We start from the raw sequence: 25686 nt of genomic DNA, 5'->3' as shown, positions 1-25686 counted from the left end.
GTGCCAACCAGCCGTGGAGGCCACATAAAAGGAGCACGATGGCACACCGCGAGAGAGAAGGGAGAGACCGATACAGAGCCAAAGCTGAGAAGAAGGACCGAGCCAAACCTACGTGATTTTCTGTCTTAGTAAAGTTGTGTTTGCTGACTAAAACCTCCCTGTCTCTGTTTTAATCTCTGCTCAACCCAACACCCCACGGTTTACCACACTATTGTTTAGGTAGGAGAGGGCAGTGTGGGGTGCATTTGATAATGGTCGTCTATGGATCTGTCGTATGCAAATTGGAGTGGGTCCAGGGTGTCTGGAATGATGGCGTTAATGTGTTCCCTAACCATCCTCTCAAAGCACTTCATGATTACAGATGTGAGTGATACAGGGCAGGAGTCATGGTGAAGCACTGGAGTTCTTGGGGACAGGATTGATGGTGGTCATCATAAAACATGTGGGGATTAAAGACTGGACCAAGGAGAGGTTGAAAATGACCGTGAATATGCCTACCAGCTGTTCAACGCATGGGCTGAGAACATGCCCTAGAACATCATCCAGCTACCTGGCCTTGCGACTGTTGACCTGATTAAAGACCTTACTCACGTTGGCATCGGAGAGCGAGATTGCCCAGTCCTTTGGGTATGACAATAGCAAGTAATTACCTGAAATTTACTCAGTATGACTATAGTAGGTAGTTACCACCTGAAGATAATCAATATGACTATAGTAGGTAGTTACCACCTGCAGATACTCAGTAAATCTATAGTAGGTAGTTACCACCTGAAGATATTCAATAAGACTATAGTAGGTAGTTACCACCTGCAGATACTCAGTAAATCTATAGTAGGTATTTACCTGAAGATACTCAGTAAATCTATAGTAGGTAGTTACCACCTGCAGATACTCAGTATGACTATAGTAGGTAGTTACCACCTGCAGATACTCAGTAAATCTATAGTAGGTAGTTACCACCTGCAGATACTCAGTAAATCTATAGTAGGTAGTTACCACCTGCAGATATTCAATATGACTATAGTAGGTAGTTACCACCTGCAGATACTCAGTAAATCTATAGTAGGTAGTTACCACCTGCAGATACTCAGTAAATCTATAGTAGGTAGTTACCACCTGCAGATACTCAGTAAATCTATAGTAGGTAGTTACCACCTGCAGATACTCAGTAAATCTATAGTAGGTAGTTACCACCTGCAGATATTCAATATGACTATAGTAGGTAGTTACCACCTGCAGATACTCAGTAAATCTATAGTAGGTAGTTACCACCTGCAGATACTCAGTAAATCTATAGTAGGTAGTTACCACCTGCAGATATTCAATATGACTATAGTAGGTAGTTACCACCTGCAGATACTCAGTAAATCTATAGTAGGTAGTTACCACCTGCAGATACTCAGTAAATCTATAGTAGGTAGTTACCACCTGCAGATATTCAGTATGACTATAGTAGGTAGTTACCACCTGCAGATATTCAGTATGACTATAGTAGGTAGTTACCACCTGCAGATACTCAGTAAATCTATAGTAGGTAGTTACCACCTGCAGATATTCAGTAAATCTATAGTAGGTAGTTACCACCTGCAGATACTCAGTAAATCTATAGTAGGTAGTTACCACCTGCAGATACTCAGTAAATCTATAGTAGGTAGTTACCACCTGCAGATACTCAGTAAATCTATAGTAGGTATTTACCTGAAGATACTCAGTAAATCTATAGTAGGTAGTTACCACCTGAAGATACTCAGTAAATCTATAGTAGGTAGTTACCACCTGCAGATACTCAGTAAATCTATAGTAGGTAGTTACCACCTGCAGATACTCAGTATGACTATAGTAGGTAGTTACCACCTGCAGATACTCAGTATGACTATAGTAGGTAGTTACCACCTGCAGATATTCAATATGACTATAGTAGGTAGTTACCACCTGCAGATACTCAGTAAATCTATAGTAGGTAGTTACCACCTGCAGATATTCAGTATGACTATAGTAGGTAGTTACCACCTGCAGATATTCAGTAAATCTATAGTAGGTAGTTACCACCTGCAGATACTCAGTAAATCTATAGTAGGTAGTTACCACCTGCAGATACTCAGTAAATCTATAGTAGGTAGTTACCACCTGCAGATATTCAATATGACTATAGTAGGTATTTACCACCTGCAGATACTCAGTAAATCTATAGTAGGTAGTTACCACCTGCAGATACTCAGTAAATCTATAGTAGGTAGTTACCACCTGCAGATACTCAGTAAATCTATAGTAGGTAGTTACCACCTGCAGATATTCAATAAGACTATTGTAGGTAGTTACCACCTGCAGATACTCAGTAAATCTATAGTAGGTAGTTACCACCTGCAGATATTCAATATGACTATAGTAGGTAGTTACCACCTGCAGATACTCAGTAAATCTATAGTAGGTAGTTACCACCTGCAGATATTCAATATGACTATAGTAGGTAGTTACCACCTGCAGATACTCAGTAAATCTATAGTAGGTAGTTACCACCTGAAGATACTCAGTAAATCTATAGTAGGTAGTTACCACCTGCAGATACTCAGTAAATCTATAGTAGGTAGTTACCACCTGCAGATACTCAGTATGACTATAGTAGGTAGTTACCACCTGCAGATACTCAGTAAATCTATAGTAGGTATTTACCACCTGCAGATACTCAGTAAATCTATAGTAGGTATTTACCACCTGCAGATACTCAGTAAATCTATAGTAGGTAGTTACCACCTGCAGATATTCAATAAGACTATTGTAGGTAGTTACCACCTGCAGATACTCAGTAAATCTATAGTAGGTAGTTACCACCTGCAGATATTCAATATGACTATAGTAGGTAGTTACCACCTGCAGATACTCAGTAAATCTATAGTAGGTAGTTACCACCTGCAGATATTCAATATGACTATAGTAGGTAGTTACCACCTGCAGATACTCAGTAAATCTATAGTAGGTAGTTACCACCTGCAGATACTCAGTATGACTATAGTAGGTAGTTACCACCTGCAGATACTCAGTAAATCTATAGTAGGTAGTTACCACCTGCAGATACTCAGTATGACTATAGTAGGTAGTTACCACCTGCAGATACTCAGTAAATCTATAGTAGGTATTTACCACCTGCAGATACTCAGTAAATCTATAGTAGGTATTTACCACCTGAAGATATTCAATAAGACTATTGTAGGTAGTTACCACCTGCAGATACTCAGTAAATCTATAGTAGGTAGTTACCACCTGCAGATATTCAATATGACTATAGTAGGTAGTTACCACCTGCAGATATTCAATATGACTATAGTAGGTAGTTACCACCTGCAGATATTCAATATGACTATAGTAGGTAGTTACCACCTGCAGATATTCAATATGACTATAGTAGGTAGTTACCACCTGCAGATACTCAGTAAATCTATAGTAGGTAGTTACCTGAAGATACTCAATATGACTATTGTAGGTAGTTACCTGAAGATACTCAATATGACTATTGTAGGTAGTTACCTGAAGATACTCAATATGACTATTGTAGGTAGTTACCTGAAGATACTCAATATGACTATTGTAGGTAGTTACCTGAAGATACTCAATATGACTATAGTAGGTAGTTACCACCTGCAGATACTCAGTAAATCTATAGTAGGTAGTTACCACCTGCAGATATTCAATATGACTATAGTAGGTAGTTACCACCTGCAGATACTCAGTAAATCTATAGTAGGTAGTTACCACCTGCAGATATTCAATATGACTATAGTAGGTAGTTACCACCTGAAGATACTCAGTAAATCTATAGTAGGTAGTTACCACCTGCAGATACTCAGTAAATCTATAGTAGGTAGTTACCACCTGCAGATACTCAGTAAATCTATAGTAGGTAGTTACCACCTGCAGATATTCAATATGACTATAGTAGGTAGTTACCACCTGCAGATACTCAGTAAATCTATAGTAGGTAGTTACCACCTGCAGATACTCAGTAAATCTATAGTAGGTAGTTACCACCTGCAGATACTCAGTAAATCTATAGTAGGTAGTTACCACCTGCAGATATTCAATATGACTATAGTAGGTAGTTACCACCTGCAGATACTCAGTAAATCTATAGTAGGTAGTTACCACCTGCAGATACTCAGTAAATCTATAGTAGGTAGTTACCACCTGCAGATACTCAGTAAATCTATAGTAGGTATTTACCTGAAGATACTCAGTAAATCTATAGTAGGTAGTTACCACCTGCAGATACTCAGTAAATCTATAGTAGGTAGTTACCACCTGCAGATATTCAATATGACTATAGTAGGTAGTTACCACCTGCAGATACTCAGTAAATCTATAGTAGGTAGTTACCACCTGCAGATATTCAATATGACTATAGTAGGTAGTTACCACCTGCAGATATTCAATATGACTATAGTAGGTAGTTACCACCTGCAGATACTCAGTAAATCTATAGTAGGTAGTTACCACCTGCAGATACTCAGTAAATCTATAGTAGGTAGTTACCACCTGCAGATATTCAGTATGACTATAGTAGGTAGTTACCACCTGCAGATATTCAGTAAATCTATAGTAGGTAGTTACCACCTGCAGATACTCAGTAAATCTATAGTAGGTAGTTACCACCTGCAGATATTCAATATGACTATAGTAGGTAGTTACCACCTGCAGATACTCAGTAAATCTATAGTAGGTAGTTACCACCTGCAGATATTCAATATGACTATAGTAGGTAGTTACCACCTGCAGATACTCAGTAAATCTATAGTAGGTAGTTACCACCTGAAGATACTCAGTAAATCTATAGTAGGTAGTTACCACCTGCAGATACTCAGTAAATCTATAGTAGGTAGTTACCACCTGCAGATACTCAGTATGACTATAGTAGGTAGTTACCACCTGCAGATACTCAGTAAATCTATAGTAGGTATTTACCACCTGCAGATACTCAGTAAATCTATAGTAGGTATTTACCACCTGCAGATACTCAGTAAATCTATAGTAGGTAGTTACCACCTGCAGATATTCAATAAGACTATTGTAGGTAGTTACCACCTGCAGATACTCAGTAAATCTATAGTAGGTAGTTACCACCTGCAGATATTCAATATGACTATAGTAGGTAGTTACCACCTGCAGATACTCAGTAAATCTATAGTAGGTAGTTACCACCTGCAGATACTCAGTATGACTATAGTAGGTAGTTACCACCTGCAGATACTCAGTAAATCTATAGTAGGTAGTTACCACCTGCAGATACTCAGTATGACTATAGTAGGTAGTTACCACCTGCAGATACTCAGTAAATCTATAGTAGGTATTTACCACCTGCAGATACTCAGTAAATCTATAGTAGGTATTTACCACCTGAAGATATTCAATAAGACTATTGTAGGTAGTTACCACCTGCAGATACTCAGTAAATCTATAGTAGGTAGTTACCACCTGCAGATATTCAATATGACTATAGTAGGTAGTTACCACCTGCAGATATTCAATATGACTATAGTAGGTAGTTACCACCTGCAGATATTCAATATGACTATAGTAGGTAGTTACCACCTGCAGATATTCAATATGACTATAGTAGGTAGTTACCACCTGCAGATACTCAGTAAATCTATAGTAGGTAGTTACCTGAAGATACTCAATATGACTATTGTAGGTAGTTACCTGAAGATACTCAATATGACTATTGTAGGTAGTTACCTGAAGATACTCAATATGACTATTGTAGGTAGTTACCTGAAGATACTCAATATGACTATTGTAGGTAGTTACCTGAAGATACTCAATATGACTATAGTAGGTAGTTACCACCTGCAGATACTCAGTAAATCTATAGTAGGTAGTTACCACCTGCAGATATTCAATATGACTATAGTAGGTAGTTACCACCTGCAGATACTCAGTAAATCTATAGTAGGTAGTTACCACCTGCAGATATTCAATATGACTATAGTAGGTAGTTACCACCTGAAGATACTCAGTAAATCTATAGTAGGTAGTTACCACCTGCAGATACTCAGTAAATCTATAGTAGGTAGTTACCACCTGCAGATACTCAGTAAATCTATAGTAGGTAGTTACCACCTGCAGATATTCAATATGACTATAGTAGGTAGTTACCACCTGCAGATACTCAGTAAATCTATAGTAGGTAGTTACCACCTGCAGATACTCAGTAAATCTATAGTAGGTAGTTACCACCTGCAGATACTCAGTAAATCTATAGTAGGTAGTTACCACCTGCAGATATTCAATATGACTATAGTAGGTAGTTACCACCTGCAGATACTCAGTAAATCTATAGTAGGTAGTTACCACCTGCAGATACTCAGTAAATCTATAGTAGGTAGTTACCACCTGCAGATACTCAGTAAATCTATAGTAGGTATTTACCTGAAGATACTCAGTAAATCTATAGTAGGTAGTTACCACCTGCAGATACTCAGTAAATCTATAGTAGGTAGTTACCACCTGCAGATACTCAGTAAATCTATAGTAGGTAGTTACCACCTGCAGATACTCAGTATGACTATAGTAGGTAGTTACCACCTGCAGATACTCAGTAAATCTATAGTAGGTATTTACCACCTGCAGATACTCAGTAAATCTATAGTAGGTATTTACCACCTGAAGATATTCAATAAGACTATTGTAGGTAGTTACCACCTGCAGATACTCAGTAAATCTATAGTAGGTAGTTACCACCTGCAGATATTCAATATGACTATAGTAGGTAGTTACCACCTGCAGATATTCAATATGACTATAGTAGGTAGTTACCACCTGCAGATATTCAATATGACTATAGTAGGTAGTTACCACCTGCAGATATTCAATATGACTATAGTAGGTAGTTACCACCTGCAGATACTCAGTAAATCTATAGTAGGTAGTTACCTGAAGATACTCAATATGACTATTGTAGGTAGTTACCTGAAGATACTCAATATGACTATTGTAGGTAGTTACCTGAAGATACTCAATATGACTATTGTAGGTAGTTACCTGAAGATACTCAATATGACTATTGTAGGTAGTTACCTGAAGATACTCAATATGACTATAGTAGGTAGTTACCACCTGCAGATACTCAGTAAATCTATAGTAGGTAGTTACCACCTGCAGATATTCAATATGACTATAGTAGGTAGTTACCACCTGCAGATACTCAGTAAATCTATAGTAGGTAGTTACCACCTGCAGATATTCAATATGACTATAGTAGGTAGTTACCACCTGAAGATACTCAGTAAATCTATAGTAGGTAGTTACCACCTGCAGATACTCAGTAAATCTATAGTAGGTAGTTACCACCTGCAGATACTCAGTAAATCTATAGTAGGTAGTTACCACCTGCAGATATTCAATATGACTATAGTAGGTAGTTACCACCTGCAGATACTCAGTAAATCTATAGTAGGTAGTTACCACCTGCAGATACTCAGTAAATCTATAGTAGGTAGTTACCACCTGCAGATACTCAGTAAATCTATAGTAGGTAGTTACCACCTGCAGATATTCAATATGACTATAGTAGGTAGTTACCACCTGCAGATACTCAGTAAATCTATAGTAGGTAGTTACCACCTGCAGATACTCAGTAAATCTATAGTAGGTAGTTACCACCTGCAGATACTCAGTAAATCTATAGTAGGTATTTACCTGAAGATACTCAGTAAATCTATAGTAGGTAGTTACCACCTGCAGATACTCAGTAAATCTATAGTAGGTAGTTACCACCTGCAGATATTCAATATGACTATAGTAGGTAGTTACCACCTGCAGATACTCAGTAAATCTATAGTAGGTAGTTACCACCTGCAGATATTCAATATGACTATAGTAGGTAGTTACCACCTGCAGATATTCAATATGACTATAGTAGGTAGTTACCACCTGCAGATACTCAGTAAATCTATAGTAGGTAGTTACCACCTGCAGATACTCAGTAAATCTATAGTAGGTAGTTACCACCTGCAGATATTCAGTATGACTATAGTAGGTAGTTACCACCTGCAGATATTCAGTAAATCTATAGTAGGTAGTTACCACCTGCAGATACTCAGTAAATCTATAGTAGGTAGTTACCACCTGCAGATATTCAATATGACTATTGTAGGTAGTTACCACCTGCAGATACTCAGTAAATCTATAGTAGGTAGTTACCACCTGCAGATACTCAGTAAATCTATAGTAGGTAGTTACCACCTGCAGATACTCAGTAAATCTATAGTAGGTAGTTACCACCTGCAGATACTCAGTAAATCTATAGTAGGTAGTTACCACCTGCAGATATTCAATATGACTATAGTAGGTAGTTACCACCTGCAGATACTCAGTAAATCTATAGTAGGTAGTTACCACCTGCAGATACTCAGTAAATCTATAGTAGGTAGTTACCACCTGCAGATATTCAGTATGACTATAGTAGGTAGTTACCACCTGCAGATATTCAGTATGACTATAGTAGGTAGTTACCACCTGCAGATACTCAGTAAATCTATAGTAGGTAGTTACCACCTGCAGATACTCAGTAAATCTATAGTAGGTAGTTACCACCTGCAGATATTCAGTAAATCTATAGTAGGTAGTTACCACCTGCAGATACTCAGTAAATCTATAGTAGGTATTTACCACCTGCAGATACTCAGTAAATCTATAGTAGGTATTTACCTGAAGATACTCAGTAAATCTATAGTAGGTAGTTACCACCTGCAGATACTCAGTAAATCTATAGTAGGTAGTTACCACCTGCAGATACTCAGTATGACTATAGTAGGTAGTTACCACCTGCAGATACTCAGTATGACTATAGTAGGTAGTTACCACCTGCAGATACTCAGTATGACTATAGTAGGTAGTTACCACCTGCAGATACTCAGTAAATCTATAGTAGGTAGTTACCACCTGCAGATATTCAGTATGACTATAGTAGGTAGTTACCACCTGCAGATACTCAGTAAATCTATAGTAGGTAGTTACCACCTGCAGATATTCAGTATGACTATAGTAGGTAGTTACCACCTGCAGATACTCAGTAAATCTATAGTAGGTAGTTACCACCTGCAGATACTCAGTAAATCTATAGTAGGTAGTTACCACCTGCAGATATTCAATATGACTATAGTAGGTAATTACCACCTGCAGATACTCAGTAAATCTATAGTAGGTAGTTACCACCTGCAGATACTCAGTAAATCTATAGTAGGTAGTTACCACCTGCAGATATTCAATAAGACTATTGTAGGTAGTTACCACCTGCAGATACTCAGTAAATCTATAGTAGGTAGTTACCACCTGCAGATACTCAGTAAATCTATAGTAGGTAGTTACCACCTGCAGATATTCAATATGACTATAGTAGGTAGTTACCACCTGCAGATATTCAATATGACTATAGTAGGTAGTTACCACCTGAAGATACTCAGTAAATCTATAGTAGGTAGTTACCACCTGCAGATACTCAGTAAATCTATAGTAGGTAGTTACCACCTGCAGATACTCAGTAAATCTATAGTAGGTAGTTACCACCTGCAGATATTCAGTATGACTATAGTAGGTAGTTACCACCTGCAGATACTCAGTAAATCTATAGTAGGTAGTTACCACCTGCAGATATTCAGTATGACTATAGTAGGTAGTTACCACCTGCAGATACTCAGTAAATCTATAGTAGGTAGTTACCACCTGCAGATACTCAGTAAATCTATAGTAGGTAGTTACCACCTGCAGATATTCAATATGACTATAGTAGGTAATTACCACCTGCAGATACTCAGTAAATCTATAGTAGGTAGTTACCACCTGCAGATACTCAGTAAATCTATAGTAGGTAGTTACCACCTGCAGATATTCAATAAGACTATTGTAGGTAGTTACCACCTGCAGATACTCAGTAAATCTATAGTAGGTAGTTACCACCTGCAGATACTCAGTAAATCTATAGTAGGTAGTTACCACCTGCAGATATTCAATATGACTATAGTAGGTAGTTACCACCTGCAGATATTCAATATGACTATAGTAGGTAGTTACCACCTGAAGATACTCAGTAAATCTATAGTAGGTAGTTACCACCTGCAGATACTCAGTAAATCTATAGTAGGTAGTTACCACCTGCAGATACTCAGTATGACTATAGTAGGTAGTTACCACCTGCAGATACTCAGTAAATCTATAGTAGGTATTTACCACCTGCAGATACTCAGTAAATCTATAGTAGGTATTTACCACCTGCAGATACTCAGTAAATCTATAGTAGGTAGTTACCACCTGCAGATACTCAGTAAATCTATAGTAGGTAGTTACCACCTGCAGATACTCAGTAAATCTATAGTAGGTAGTTACCACCTGCAGATACTCAGTAAATCTATAGTAGGTAGTTACCACCTGCAGATACTCAGTAAATCTATAGTAGGTAGTTACCACCTGCAGATACTCAGTAAATCTATAGTAGGTAGTTACCACCTGCAGATACTCAGTAAATCTATAGTAGGTAGTTACCACCTGCAGATACTCAGTAAATCTATAGTAGGTATTTACCTGAAGATACTCAGTATGACTATCGATGTGATGAGGGAGATCAGGGAGATGCTGTGTCCAACAGTGTAACCTATTTTCACCTGCCAGAAGAAGTTCCCCTGAGAAACACACACAACAAACAATAGTTCATTTTATAAATCACTTTGGATTATTCATATTTCCAACATACATGCGCTAGGATCCAAGGATTTAGCCAGGAGTTGATGGACACAGTGTTTAGTCAGGAGTTGATAGACAGTGTTTAGCCAGGAGTTGATAGACAGTGTTTAGCCAGGAGTTGATAGACAGTGTTCAGCCAGGACTTGATGGACAGAGTGTTTAGCCAGGAGTTGATGGACAGAGTGTTTAGCCAGGACTTGATAGACAGTGTTTAGCCAGGAGTTGATAGACAGTGTTCAGCAAGGAGTTGATGGACAGAGTGTTTAGCCAGGAGTTGATGGACAGAGTGGTTAGCCAGGAGTTGATGGACAGAGTGTTTAGCCAGGAGTTGATGGACAGTGTTCAGCCAGGACTTGATAGACAGTGTTCAGCCAGGACTTGATGGACAGAGTGTTTAGCCAGGACTTGATAGACAGTGTTCAGCCAGGACTTGATGGACAGAGTGTTTAGCCAGGAGTTGATGGACAGAGTGTTTAGCCAGGAGTTGATGGACAGAGTGTTTAGCCAGGACTTGATAGACAGTGTTTAGCCAGGAGTTGATGGACAGAGTGTTTAGCCAGGAGTTGATGGACAGTGTTTAGCCAGGACTTGATGGACAGTGTTTAGCCAGGACTTGATAGACAGTGTTTAGCCAGGACTTGATAGACAGTGTTTAGCCAGGACTTGATAGACAGTGTTTAGCCAGGACTTGATAGACAGAGTATTTCGCCCAGAGTTGATGGACAGTTGGAAGAGCTAATGAAATGGTACGTGGGAAATCCCAACTTCGCCTGAGTCATACAGGCAGAAGACATACACTCCTGAGTCCATGAGAACTAGGGCTGTCGCCGAATGCAAGCCATTATGATTGCATTTTCATTGACTAGAGCAAACCAAAAACTGATTTAATGTGTCATTCAGTTATGTAAAGAGTCATGTCATCATGGAATGATCTGTACCAGAGGTTACTCAGTTATGTATAGAGTCATGTCATCATGGAATGATCTCTTACCTGAGGTTACTCAGTTATGTATAGAGTCATGCCATCATGGAATGATCTGTACCAGAGGTTACTCAGTTACAGTGCCTTGCGAAAGTATTCGGCCCCCTTGAACTTTGCGACTTTTTGCCACATTTCAGGCTTCAAAACATAAAGATATAAAACTATATTTTTTTGTGAAGAATCAACAACAAGTGGGACACAATCATGAAGTGGAACGACATTTATTGGATATTTCAAACTTTTTTAACAATTCAAAAACTGAAAAATTGGGCATGCAAAATTATTCAGCCCCCTTATTAAGTTAATAATTTGTAGCGCCACCTTTTGCTGCGATTACAGCTGTAAGTCGCTTGGGGTATGTCTCTATCAGTTTTGCACATCGAGAGACTGAAATTTTTTCCCATTCCTCCTTGCAAAACAGCTCGAGCTCAGTGAGGTTGGATGGAGAGCATTTGTGAACAGCAGTTTTCAGTTCTTTCCACAGATTCTCGACTGGATTCAGGTCTGGACTTTGACTTGGCCACTAACACCTGGATATGTTTATTTATGAACCATTCCATTGTAGATTTTGCTTTATGTTTTGGATCATTGTCTTGTTGGAAGACAAATCTCCGTCCCAGTCTCAGGTCTTTTGCAGACTCCATCAGGTTTTCTTCCAGAATGGTCCTGTATTTGGCTCCATCCATCTTCCCATCAATTTTAACCATCTTCCCTGTCCCTGCTGAAGAAAAGCAGGCCCAAACCATGATGCTGCCACCACCATGTTTGACAGTGGGGATGGTGTGTTCAGGGTGATGAGCTGTGTTGCTTTTACGCCAAACATAACGTTTTGCATTGTTGGCAAAAAGTTACATTTTGGTTTCATCTGACCAGAGCACCTTCTTCCACATGTTTGGTGTGTCTCCCAGGTGGCTTGTGGCAAACTTTAAACGACACTTTTTATGGATATCTTTAAGAAATGGCTTTCTTCTTGCCATTCTTCCATAAAGGCCAGATTTGTGCAATATACGACTGATTGTTGTCCTATGGACAGAGTCTCCCACCTCAGCTGTAGATCTCTGCAGTTCATCCAGAGTGATCATGGGCCTCTTGGCTGCATCTCTGATCAGTCTTCTCCTTGTATGAGCTGAAAGTTTAGAGGGACGGCCAGGTCTTGTTAGATTTGCAGTGGTCTGATACTCCTTCCATTTCAATATTATCGCTTGCACAGTGCTCCTTGGGATGTTTAAAGCTTGGGAAATCCTTTTGTATCCAAATCCGGCTTTAAACTTCTTCACAACAGTATCTCGGACCTGCCTGGTGTGTTCCTTGTTCTTCATGATGCTCTCTGCGCTTTTAACGGACCTCTGAGACTATCACAGTGCAGGTGCATTTATATGGAGACTTGATTACACACAGGTGGATTGTATTTATCATCATTAGTCATTTAGGTCAACATTGGATCATTCAGAGATCCTCACTGAACTTCTGGAGAGAGTTTGCTGCACTGAAAGTAAAGGGGCTGAATAATTTTGCACGCCCAATTTTTCAGTTTTTGATTTGTTAAGAAAGTTTGAAATATCCAATAAATGTCGTTCCACTTCATGATTGTGTCCCACTTATTGTTGATTCTTCACAAAAAAATACAGTTTTATATCTTTATGTTTGAAGCCTGAAATGTGGCAAAAGGTTGCAAAGTTCAAGGGGGCTGAATACTTTCGCAAGGCACTGTATGTATAGAGTCATGTCATCATGGAATGCTCTGTACCAGAGGTTACTCAGTTATGTATAGAGTCATGTCATCATGGAATGATCTGATACCAGAGGTTACTCAGCTATATATAGAATCATGTCATCATGGAATGATCTGATACCAGAGGTTACTCAGGTATATATAGAGTCATGTCATCATGGAATGCTCTGTTACCAGAGGTTACTCAGTTATGTATTGAGTCATGTCATCATGGAATGATCTGATACCAGAGGTTACTCAGGTATATATAGAATCATGTCATCATGGAATGATCTGATACCAGAGGTTACTCAGGTATATATAGAGTCATGTCATCATGGAATGCTCTGTTACCAGAGGTTACTCAGTTATGTATAGAGTCATGTCATCATGGAATGATCTCTTACCTGAGGTTACTCAGTTATGTATAGAGTCATGTCATCATGGAATGATCTCTTACCTGAGGTTACTCAGTTATGTATAGAGTCATGTCATCATGGAATGATCTGTACCAGAGGTTACTCAGTTATGTATAGAGTCATGTCATCATGGAATGATCTGTTACCAGAGGTTACTCAGTTATGTATAGAGTCATGTCATCATGGAATGATCTGTTACCAGAGGTTACTCAGTTATGTATAGAGTCATGTCATCATGGAATGATCTGATACCAGAGGTTACTCAGTTATGTATAGAGTCATGTCATCATGGAATGATCTGTACCAGAGGTTACTCAGTTATGTATAGAGTCATGTCATCATGGAATGATCTGTTACCAGAGGTTACTCAGTTATGTATAGAGTCATGTCATCATGGAATGATCTGTTACCAGAGTAACTGAAGGTTACTCAGTTATGTATAGAGTCATGTCATCATGGAATGATCTGTTACCAGAGGTTACTCAGTTATGTATAGAGTCATGTCATCATGGAATGATCTCTTACCTGAGGTTACTCAGTTATGTATAGAGTCATGTCATCATGGAATGATCTGTTACCAGAGGTTACTCAGTTATGTATAGAGTCATGTCATCATGGAATGATCTGTTACCAGAGTAACTGAAGGTTACTCAGTTATGTATAGAGTCATGTCATCATGGAATGATCTGTTACCAGAGTAACTGAAGGTTACTCAGTTATGTATAGACTGGTACTGTAGGTTACTCAGTTATGTATAGACTGGTACTGTAGGTTACTCAGTTATGTATAGACTGGTACTGTAGGTTACTCAGGTAAAACAGTTGTAGATTATTTTTTACATAGGTATTCCTCTTGTCCAGATGGGATAGGGCAGTGTGATTGAGATTGCATCGTTTATGGACCTATTGGGGCAGTAAGCAAATTGGAGTGGGTCTAGGGTGACAGGTAGGGTAGAGGTGATATGATCCTTAAATAGCCTCTCAAAGCACTTCATGATGACAGAAGTGAGTGCTACGGGGTGATTGTCATTTAGCTCAATTACCTTAGCGTTCTAGGGGACAGGAACAGTGGTGGCCATCTTGAAGCATGTGAGCACAGCAGACTGGGATAGTGATGGATGGAATATGTCCGTAAACACACCAGACAGCTGGTCTGCGCTCTGAGGACGCAGCTGGGGATTCTGTCTGGGCTGGCAGGATTATGAAGGTTAATAAATGTAAATGTTTTTACTCACGTTGGCCACGGAGAAGGAGAGCCCACAGGCTTTGGTAGCGGGCCGTGTCAGTGGCACTGTATTGTCCTTAAAGCCAGCAAAATAGTTGTTTAATTTGTCTGGGAGCAAGAAGTCAATGTCCGTGATGGTGCTGGTTTTCTTTTTGTAATCCGTGATTGACTGTAGACCCTGCCACATACCTCTTGTGTCTGAGCCGTTCGATTGCAACTCTACTTTGTCTCTATACTGACGCTTAGCTTGTTTGATTGCTTTGATGAGGGAATAACTACACTGTTTGTATTCGGTCATGTTTCCCGTCACCTTGCCCTGGTTAAAAGCAGTGGTTCGCGCTTTCAGTTTTGCTCAAATGATGCCATCAATCCACGGTTTCTGGTTAGGGAAGGTTTTAATAGTCACAATGGGTAAAACATCACAGATGCACTGGCTAATAAACTCGCTCACCGAATCAGCGTATATGTCAATGTTATTGTCTGAGGCTACCCTGAACTTATCCCAGTCCACGTGATCAAAGCAATCTTGAAGCGTGGAATCCGATTGGTCAGACCAGCATTGGATAGACCTGAGCAAGGGCGTTTCCTGTTCTAGATTCTGTCTATAGGCTGGGAGCAACAAAAAAGAGTCATAGTCAGATTTTTTCCCGAAGGGAGGGCTTTGTATGCATCGCTGAAGTTAGAGTAGCAATGATCCAGAATACTACCAGCTCGTGTTGTGCATTCGATATGCTGATAGAATTTAGGAAGCCTTGTTCTCAGATTAGCTTTGTTAAAAACTTGTTTTTCAACCACTCCACAAATTTCTTGTTAACAAACTATAGTTTTGACAAGTCGGTTAGGACATCTACTTTGTGCATGACAAGTACTTTTTTCAACAATTGTTTACAGACAGATTAATTCACTTACAAATCACTGCATCACAATTCCAGTGGGTCAGAAGTTTACATTACTAAATTGAAAATTCCATAAAATTATGTCATGGCTTTAGAAGCTTCTGATAGGCTAATTGACATCATTTGGAGGTGTATCTGTGGATGTATTTCAAGGCCTACCTTCAAACTCAGTGCCTCTTTGCTTGACATCATGGGAAAATCTAAAGAAATCAGCCAAGACCTCAGAAAAAAAACTGTAGACCTCCGCAAGTCTGGTTCATCCTTGGGAGAAATTTCCAAACGCCTGAAGGTACCACGTTCATCTGTACAGACAATAGTAAGCAAGTATAAACACCATGGGACCACGCAGCCATCATACCACTAAGGAAGGAGATGCATTCTGTCTCCTAGAGATGGATGTACTTTGGTGCAAAAAGTGCAAATCAATCCCAGAACAACAGCAAAGGACCTTGTGAAGATGCTGGAGGAAACGGGTACAAAAGTATCTATATACACAGTAAAATTAGCCCTATATCGACATACCTGAAAGGTGGCTCAGCAAGGAAGAAGCCACTGCTCCAAAACTGCCATAAAAAGCCAAACTACGGTTTGCACCTGCACATGGGGACAAAGATCGTACTTTTTGGAGAAATGTCCTCTGGTCTGATGACACAAAAATATAACTGTTATGTTGGGAGGAAAAGGGGGGGCTTGCAAGCTGAAGAACACCATCCCAACCGTGATGCAAAGAGGTGGCAGCATCATGTTGTGGGGGTGTGTCACGCCCTGGTCGAAGTATTTTGTGTTTATCTTTATTTATTTGGTCAGGCCAGGGTGTGGCATGGGTTTTTGTATGTGGTGTGTATTATGGGGGATTGTAGCTAGTGGGGTGTTCTAGATAAGTCTATGGCTGTCTGAAGTGGTTCTCAATCAGAGGCAGGTGTTTATCGTTGTCTCTGATTGGGAACCATATTTAGGCAGCCATATTCTTTGGTTGTATTGTGGGTGATTGTCCTTAGTGTCCTTGTTCCTGTCATTGTTAGGTTACACCAGTATAGGCTGTTTCGGTTTTCTTTACGTTTATTGTTTTTTTTGTAGTAATTGTATTTAGATTCGTGTTACGTTGTTCTATTAAACATGGATCGCAATATACACGCTGCATTTTGGTCCGACTCTCATTCACCATTAGAAAACCGTGACAGGGTGCTTTGCTGCAGGAGGGACTGGTGCAATTCACAAAATAGATTGCATTATGAGGAAAAAATGATGTGGCTATATTGAAGCAACATCTCAAGACATCAGTCAGGAAGTTAAAGCTTGGTGGCAAATGAGTCTTCCATATGGACAATGACCCCAAGCATACTTCCAAAGTTGTGGCAAAATTGCTTAAGGAAAACAAAGTCAATGTATTGGAGTGGCCATCACAAAGCCCTGACCTCAATCCCATAGAAAATTTGTGGACAGAACTGACAAAGCTTGTGTGAGCAAGGAGTGCCACAGGGTTCAATTCTTGGACCGACTCTCTTCTCTGTATACATCAATGAGGTCGCTCTTGCTGCTGGTGAGTCTCTGATCCACCTCTACGCAGACGACACCATTCTGTATACTTCCGGCCCTTCTTTGGACACTGTGTTAACAACCCTCCAGGCAAGCTTCAATGCCATACAACTCTCCTTCCGTGGCCTCCAATTGCTCTTAAATACAAGTAAAACAAAATGCATGCTCTTCAACCGATCGCTACCTGCACCTACACGCCTGTCCAACATCACTACTCTGGAAGGCTCTGACTTAGAATACGTGGACAACTACAAATACTTAGGTGTCTGGTTAGACTGTAAACTCTCCTTCCAGACCCATATCAAACATCTCCAATCCAAAGTTAAATCTAGAATTGGCTTCCTATTTCGCAACAAAGCATCCTTCACTCATGCTGCCAAACATACCCTTGTAAAACTGACCATCCTACCAATCCTCGACTTTGGCGATGTCATTTACAAAATAGCCTCCAATACCCTACTCAACAAATTGGATGCAGTCTATCACAGTGCAATCCGTTTTGTCACCAAAGCCCCATATACTACCCACCATTGCGACCTGTACGCTGTCGTTGGCTGGCCCTTGCTTCATACTCGTCGCCAAACCTACTGGCTCCATGTCATCTACAAGACCCTGCTAGGTAAAGTCCCCCCTTATCTCAGCTCGCTGGTCACCATAGCATCTCCCACCTGTAGCACACGCTCCTGCAGGTATATGTCTCTAGTCACCCCCAAAACCAATTCTTTCTTTGGCCGCCTCTCCTTCCAGTTCTCTGCTGCCAATGACTGGAACGAACTACAAAAATCTCTGAAACTGGAAACACTTATCTCCCTCACTAGCTTTAAGCACCAACTGTCAGAGCAGCTCACAGATTACTGCACCTGTACATAGCCCACCTATAATTTAGCCCAAACAACTACCTCTTTCCCAACTGTATTTAATTAATTAATTTATTTTTATTTCTACTTTGCACATTCTTCCATTGCAAAACTACCATTCCAGTGTTTTACTTGCTATATTGTATTTACTTTGCCACCATGGCCTTTTTTGCCTTTACCTCCCTTCTCACCTCATTTGCTCACATTGTATATATACTTGTTTATACTGTATTATTGACTGTATGTTTGTCTTACTCCATGTGTAACTCTGTGTCGTTGTATCTGTCGAACTGCTTTGCTTTATCTTGGCCAGGTCGCAATGTAAATGAGAACTTGTTCTCAACTTGCCTACCTGGTTAAATAAAGGTGAAATAAAAATAAATAAAAAGGAGGCCTACAAACCTGACTCAGTTACACCAGCTCTGTCAGGAGGAATGGGCCAAAATTCACCCAATTTATTGTGGGACGCTTGTGAAAGGCTACCCAAAACGTTTGACCCAAGTTAAACAATTTAAAGGCAATGCTACCAAATACTAATTGACTGTATGTAAACTTCTGGCCCACTGGGAATGTGATGAAATCAATAAAAGCTGAAATAAATAATTCTCCGTATTATTATTCTGACATTTCACATTCTTAAAATAAAGTGGTGATCCTAACTGACCTAAAACTGGGAGTCTTTACTAGGATTAAATGTCAGGAATTTTGAAAAACTGAGTTTAAATGTATTTGGCTAAGGTGTATGTAAACTTCCAACTGCAACTGAAAATAGAGTCCAGTGAAGTTCCTTCAGGGCCGTCGAGGCGTCTGCTTAATAACCTTTTTGGGATAGGGGGCAGCATTTTCACTTTTGGATGAATAGCGTGCCCAGAGTTAACTGCCTCCTACTCTGTTCCAGATGCTAATATATGCATATTATTAGTATATTTGGATAGAAAACATTCTGAAGTTTCTAAAACTGTTTGAATGATGTCTGCGAGTATAACAAAACTCATATGGCATGCGAAAACCTGAGAAATAACCAACCAGGAAGTGGGACATCTGAGGTTTGTAGTTTTTCAAGCTTGGCCTACCGAATACATATTGAGATATGGATGAGGTTGCACTTCCTAAGGCTTCCACTAAGATGTCAACCATCTTTTGAAACTTGAATGAGGATTCTACTATAAAGGAGCGGGGGCTCATGAGACCTCTTTGAGTCAGTGGTCTGGCAGAGAGCCTTGGTCTCATGACGCGCGCTCCCGACAGAGTTACCACTCGTTCCAGTGCTTTTCTGAAGACAAAGGAATTCTCCGGTTGGAACATTATTGATGTTTTATGTTAAAAACACCTTAACGATTGATTCCATACATCGTTTTACATGTTTCTAAAGGACTGTAACGGAACTTTTTGAGTTTTTGTCTGGATGAAGTGCCTGCGCCTCATGAAGATGGATTAATGGGCTGAACACGCTAACAACAAGTGGCTATTTGGACATAAATGATGGAACTTTATGGAACAAATCAGTAATTTATTGTCGAACTGGGATTCCTGGGAGTGCCTTCTGATGAAGATCATCAAAGGTAAGTGAATATTTATGGTGTTCTTTCTAACTTTGTTGATTCCAAAATGGCGGATATTCCTCTGGCTGTTTTGGGTTCTGAGCGCCGTTCTCAGATGATGCTTTTTCCGTAAAGTTTTTTTGAAATCTGACACAGCGGTTGCATTAAGGAGAAGTGTATCTTTAATTCTGTGAATAACACTAGTATCTTGTATCAATGTTTATTATGAGTATTTCTGCAAAATCACCGGATGTTTTGGAAGCAAAACATTACTGCACGTAAGGCGCCAATGTAAACTGAGATTTTTGGAGATAAATATGCATATTATCGAACAAAACATACATACAAAACATACATGTATTGTGTAACATGATGTCCTATGAGTGTCGTCTGATGAAGATCATCAAAGGTTAGTGATTTTAGGGAAAGTCGTATTCCTGGTCATAATGTTTTATATCCAATAGTTCTTCCCGGCTGTATATAACACTTGAGATTTTATGGCCAACAATGTAAAAATTATACATGAAAAAAAAAATGACTGCATGGTTTCCTAAGGACCTGAAGCGAGGCGACCATCTCTGTCGGCACCTTAATAATAGTCCTCTACCCTTTAGCTCAGTGCGGATGTTGCCTGTAATCCATGACTTCTGGTTAGGGTATGTACATATGGTCACTGTGGGGATGACGTCATTGATGCACTTATTGATGAATCCAGTAACTGATGTGGTGTACTCCTCAATGTAATCGGAAGAATCCTGGAACATATTACAGACTGTGCTAGCAAAATACTCCTGTAGCATCTGCGTCACCTGACGACTTCCTTATTAAGCATTTCACTAATACTTCCTGCTTTCGTTTTTGCCTGTAAGCAGGAATCAGGAGGATAGAATTATTGTCAGATTTGCCAAATGGAGGGTGAGGGAGAGCTTTGTACTCTTCTCTGTGTGTGGAGTAAAGGTGGTCTAGAGTTTTTTCCCCCTCTGGTTGCACATTTAACATGCTGGTAGATATTAGGTAAAACGGATTTAAGTTTCCCTGCATTAAAGTCCCCGGCCACTAGGAGCACCGCCTCTGGATGAGCATTTTCTTGTTTGCTTTTTGCCTTATACAGCTCGTTGAGTGTCGTCATAGCGCAGGATCAGTTTGTGGTGGTAAATAGACAACTATGAAAAATACAGATGAAAACTCTCTTGGTAAATAGTGTGGTCTACAGCTTATCATGCGATACAGTACTCTACCTCAGGCGAGAAAAACCTTGAGACTTCCTTAATACACCCCTTGAGGCAGCTGTTCAATCTTGCCGATGGACTGAAAACCCAGCCAGCTGTATGTTATCTATGTCGTCGTTCAGCCACTACTCGGTGAAGCATAAGATATTACAGTTTAATGTCCCGTTGGTAGGATAGTCTTGATCGGAGCTCATCCATTTTGTTATCCAATGATTGCACGTTGGCTAATAGGACTGATGGTAGAGGGGGGATTACTCACTCGCCGTCAGGTCCCCGATACCTCCGTCTCTTCTTCGTGCAAATGACAGGGATTTCATGCAAATTTGTATTTTTTTTTATTTTTATTTTACCTTTATTTAACCACGTAGGCAAGTTGAGAACAAGTTCTCATTTACAATTGCGACCTGGCCAAGATAAAGCAAAGCAATTCGACAGATACAACGACACAGAGTTACACATGGAGTAAAACAAACATACAGTCAATAATACAGTATAAACAAGTCTATATACAATGTGAGCAATGAGGTGAGAAGGGAGGTAAAGGCAAAAAATGCCATGGTGGCAAAGTAAATACAATATAGCAAGTAAAACACTGGAATGGTAGTTTTGCAATGGAAGAATGTGCAAAGTAGAAATAAAAATAATGGGGTGCAAAGGAGCAAAATAAATAAATAAATTAAATACAGTTGGGAAAGAGGTAATTGTTTGGGCTAAATTATAGGTGGGCTATGTACAGGTGCAGTAATCTGTGAGCTGCTCTGACAGTTGGTGCTTAAAGCTAGTGAGGGAGATAAGTGTTTCATGTTTCAGAGATTTTTGTAGTTCGTTCCAGTCATTGGCAGCAGAGAACTGGAAGGAGAGGCGGTCGAAGAAAGAATTGGTTTTGGGGGTGACTAGAGAGATTTACCTGCTGGAGCGTGTGCTACAGGTGGGAGATGCTATGGTGACCAGCGAGCTGAGATAAGGGGGGACTTTACCTAGCAGGGTCTTGTAGATGACATGGAGCCAGTGGGTTTGGCGACGAGTATGAAGCGAGGGCCAGCCAACGAGAGCGTACAGGTCGCAATGGTGGGTAGTATATGGGGCTTTGGTGACAAAACGGATTGCACTGTGATAGACTGCATCCAATTTGTTGAGTAGGGTATTGGAGGCTATTTTGTAAATGACATCGCCAAAGTCGAGGATTGGTAGGATGGTCAGTTTTACAAGGGTATGTTTGGCAACATGAGTGAAGGATGCTTTGTTGCGAAATAGGAAGCCAATTCCAGATTTAACTTTGGATTGGACATGTTTGATATGGGTCTGGAAGGAGAGTTTACAGTCTAACCAGACACCTAAGTATTTGTAGTTGTCCACGTATTCTAAGTCAGAGCCTTCCAGAGTAGTGATGTTGGACAGGCGTGTAGGTGCAGGTAGCGATCGGTTGAAGAGCATGCATTTTGTTTTACTTGTATTTAAGAGCAATTGGAGGCCACGGAAGGAGAGTTGTATGGCATTGAAGCTTGCCTGGAGGGTTGTTAACACAGTGTCCAAAGAAGGGCCGGAAGTATACAGAATGATGTCGTCTGCGTAGAGGTGGATCAGAGACTCACCAGCAGCAAGAGCGACCTCATTGATGTATACAGAGAAGAGAGTCGGTCCAAGAATTGAACCCTGTGGCACCCCCATAGAGACTGCCAGAGGTCCGGACAGCAGACCCTCCGATTTGACACATTTAACTCTATCAGAGAAGTAGTTGGTGAACCAGGCGAGGCAATCATTTGAGAAACCAAGGCTGTCGAGTCTGCCGATGAGGATGTGGTGATTGACAGAGTCGAAAGCCTTGGCCAGATCAATGAATATGGCTGCACAGTAATGTTTCTTATCGCCGGCGGTTAAGATATCGTTTAGGACCTTGAGCGTGGCTGAGGTGCACCCATGACCAGCTCTGAAACCAGATTGCATAGCAGAGAAGGTATGGTGAGATTCGAAATGGTCGGTAATCTGTTTGTTGACTTGGCTTTCGAAGACCTTAGAAAGGCATGGTAGGATAGATATAGGTCTGTAGCAGTTTGGGTCAAGAGTGTTCCTCCCTTTGAAGAGGGGGATGACCGCAGCTGCTTTCCAATCTTTGGGAATCTCAGACGACACGAAAGAGAGGTTGAACTGGCTAGTAATAGGGGTGGCAACAATTTCGGCAGATAATTTTAGAAAGAAAGGGTCCAGATTGTCTAGCCCGGCTGATTTGTAGGGGTCCAGATTTTGCAGCTCTTTCAGAACATCAGCTAAATGGATTTGGGAGAAGGAGAAATGGGGTTGCTGTTGGGAGTGCAGTGCTGTTGACCGGGGTAGGAGTAGCCAGGTGGAAAGAATGGCCAGCCGTAGAAAAATGCTTATTGAAATTCTCAATTATGGTGGATTTATCAGTGGTGACAGTGTTTCCTATCTTCAGTGCAGTGGGCAGCTGGGAGGAGGTGTTCTTATTCTCCATGGACTTTACAGTGTCCCAGAACTTTTTTGAGTTAGTGTTGCAGGAAGCAAATTTCTGCTTGAAAAAGCTAGCCTTAGCTTTTCTAACTGCCTGTGTATAATAGTTTCTAGCTTCCCTGAACAGCTGCATATCATGGGGGCTGTTCGATGCTAATGCAGAACGCCATAGGATGTTTTTGTGTTGGTTAAGGGCAGTCAGGTCTGGGGAGAACCAAGGGCTATATCTGTTCCTGGTTCTAAATTTCTTGAATGGGGCATGTTTATTTAAGATGGTTAGGAAGGCATTTAAAAAAAATATCTAGGCATCCTCTATTGACGGGATGAGATCAATATCCTTCCAGGATACCCCGGCCAGGTCGATTAGAAAGGCCTGCTCGCTGAAGTGTTTCAGGGAGCGTTTTACAGTGATGAGTGGAGGTCGTTTGACCGCTGACCCATTACGGATGCAGGCAATGAGGCAGTGATCGCTGAGATCTTGGTTGAAGACAGCAGAGGTGTATTTAGAGGGGAAGTTGGTTAGGATGATATCTATGAGGGTGCCCGTGTTTAAGGCTTTGGGGAGGTACCTGGTAGGTTCATTGATAATTTGTGTGAGATTGAGGGCATCAAGTTTAGATTGTAGGATGGCTGGGGTGTTAAGCATGTTCCAGTTTAGGTCGCCTAGCAGCACGAGCTCTGAAGATAGATGGGGGGCAATCAGTTCACATATGGTGTCCAGAGCACAGCTGGGGGCAGAGGGTGGTCTATAGCAGGCGGCAACGGTAAGAGACTTCTTTTTAGAGAGGTGGATTTTTAAAAGTAGAAGTTCAAATTGTTTGGGTACAGACCTGGATAGTAGGACAGAACTCTGCAGGCTATCTTTGCAGTAGATTGCAACACCGCCCCCGTTGGCAGTTCTATCTTGTCTGAAAATGTTGTAGTTTGGAATTAAAATTTCGGAATTTTTGGTGGTCTTCCTAAGCCAGGATTCAGACACAGCTAGAACATCCGGGTTGGCAGAGTGTGCTAAAGCAGTGAATAGAACAAACTTAGGGAGGAGGCTTCTAATGTTAACATGCATGAAACCAAGGCTATTACGGTTACAGAAGTCGTCAAAAGAGAGCGCCTGGGGAATAGGAGTGGAGCTAGGCACTGCAGGGCCTGGATTCACCTCTACATCGCCAGAGGAACATAGGAGGAGTAGAATAAGGGTGCGGCTAAAAGCAATAAGAATTGGTCGTCTAGAACGTCTGGAACAGAAAGTAAAAGGAGGTTTCTGGGGGCGATAAAATAGCATCAAGGTATAATGTACAGACAAAGGTATGGTAGGATGTGAATACAGTGGAGGTAAACCTAGGTATTGAGTGATGAAGAGAGAGATATTGTCTCTAGAAACGTAATTGAAACCAGGAGATGTCATTGCATGTGTGGGTGGTGGAACTAATAGGTTGGATAAGGTATAGTGAGTAGGACTAGAGGCTCTACAGTGAAATAAGCCAATAAACACTAACCAACATATTGACATTAAGGAGAGGCATGCTTAGTCGAGTGATCAAAAGGGTCCAGTGAGTGGAGAGGTTGGTTGGGGGTCACGGCGATTTAGACAGCTAGCCAGGCCATCGGTAGCAAGCTAGCATAGCATTCCGTCAGTAGATTAGTGGGGTTCCGTGTGGTAGAGGGGATTAATCCAAATCACACAACAACAACAAAAATAAAAACAATAGATATAGTTATAGAGGCCCAATAAGAAAACATAATAATAATAAAAAATTAATAAATTGTACGATTGTCCATTCAGATAGCAGCCGGTAAGACAGCTAACGGTTAGCAGGCCGCAGATGGGCGTTCAGGTAACGTCGCGACGGAGGAGCCAGCCGGATCTCCTTCGGGTAGATAACGTCGGCAGTCCAGTTGTGAAGGCCCGGTGGGGCTCCGCGTAGGGGTGACTGCAGCCCAGGAGTGATTGATGGAACTCAGGAGTGATTGACGGAGCTGGCTAGCTCCGGAATAATTGATGTTTGCTCCGGAATCGACGAAAGCCGATAGTCACACGGATAGCAGCTAGCTAGCTGGGAGATCCGGGTATGAATGTCCAGAGAGCAGTTGAAATCCAGG

At 40.7% G+C, this 25686-nt stretch overlaps 1 protein-coding gene across 1 annotated transcript in view; it reads right to left on the bottom strand.

Moving 5' to 3' along the window:
• Nucleotides 1–25686, bottom strand: part of vipr1b (vasoactive intestinal peptide receptor 1b) — a 233418-nt gene that overhangs the window by 105915 nt on the left and 101817 nt on the right. Inside the window, exon 4 of the mRNA XM_065019183.1 lies at nucleotides 10570–10667. Coding sequence (XP_064875255.1) covers nucleotides 10570–10667 — 98 coding nt within the window. The remainder of the gene's footprint in view (nucleotides 1–10569; nucleotides 10668–25686) is intronic.

The sequence above is a fragment of the Oncorhynchus nerka genome, linkage group LG6 (genome assembly GCF_034236695.1).
Source record: "Oncorhynchus nerka isolate Pitt River linkage group LG6, Oner_Uvic_2.0, whole genome shotgun sequence".
NCBI lineage: Eukaryota > Metazoa > Chordata > Actinopteri > Salmoniformes > Salmonidae > Oncorhynchus > Oncorhynchus nerka.
Note: the sequence above shows the minus strand (reverse complement) of the source record. Positions and strands in the feature narration are given on the sequence as shown.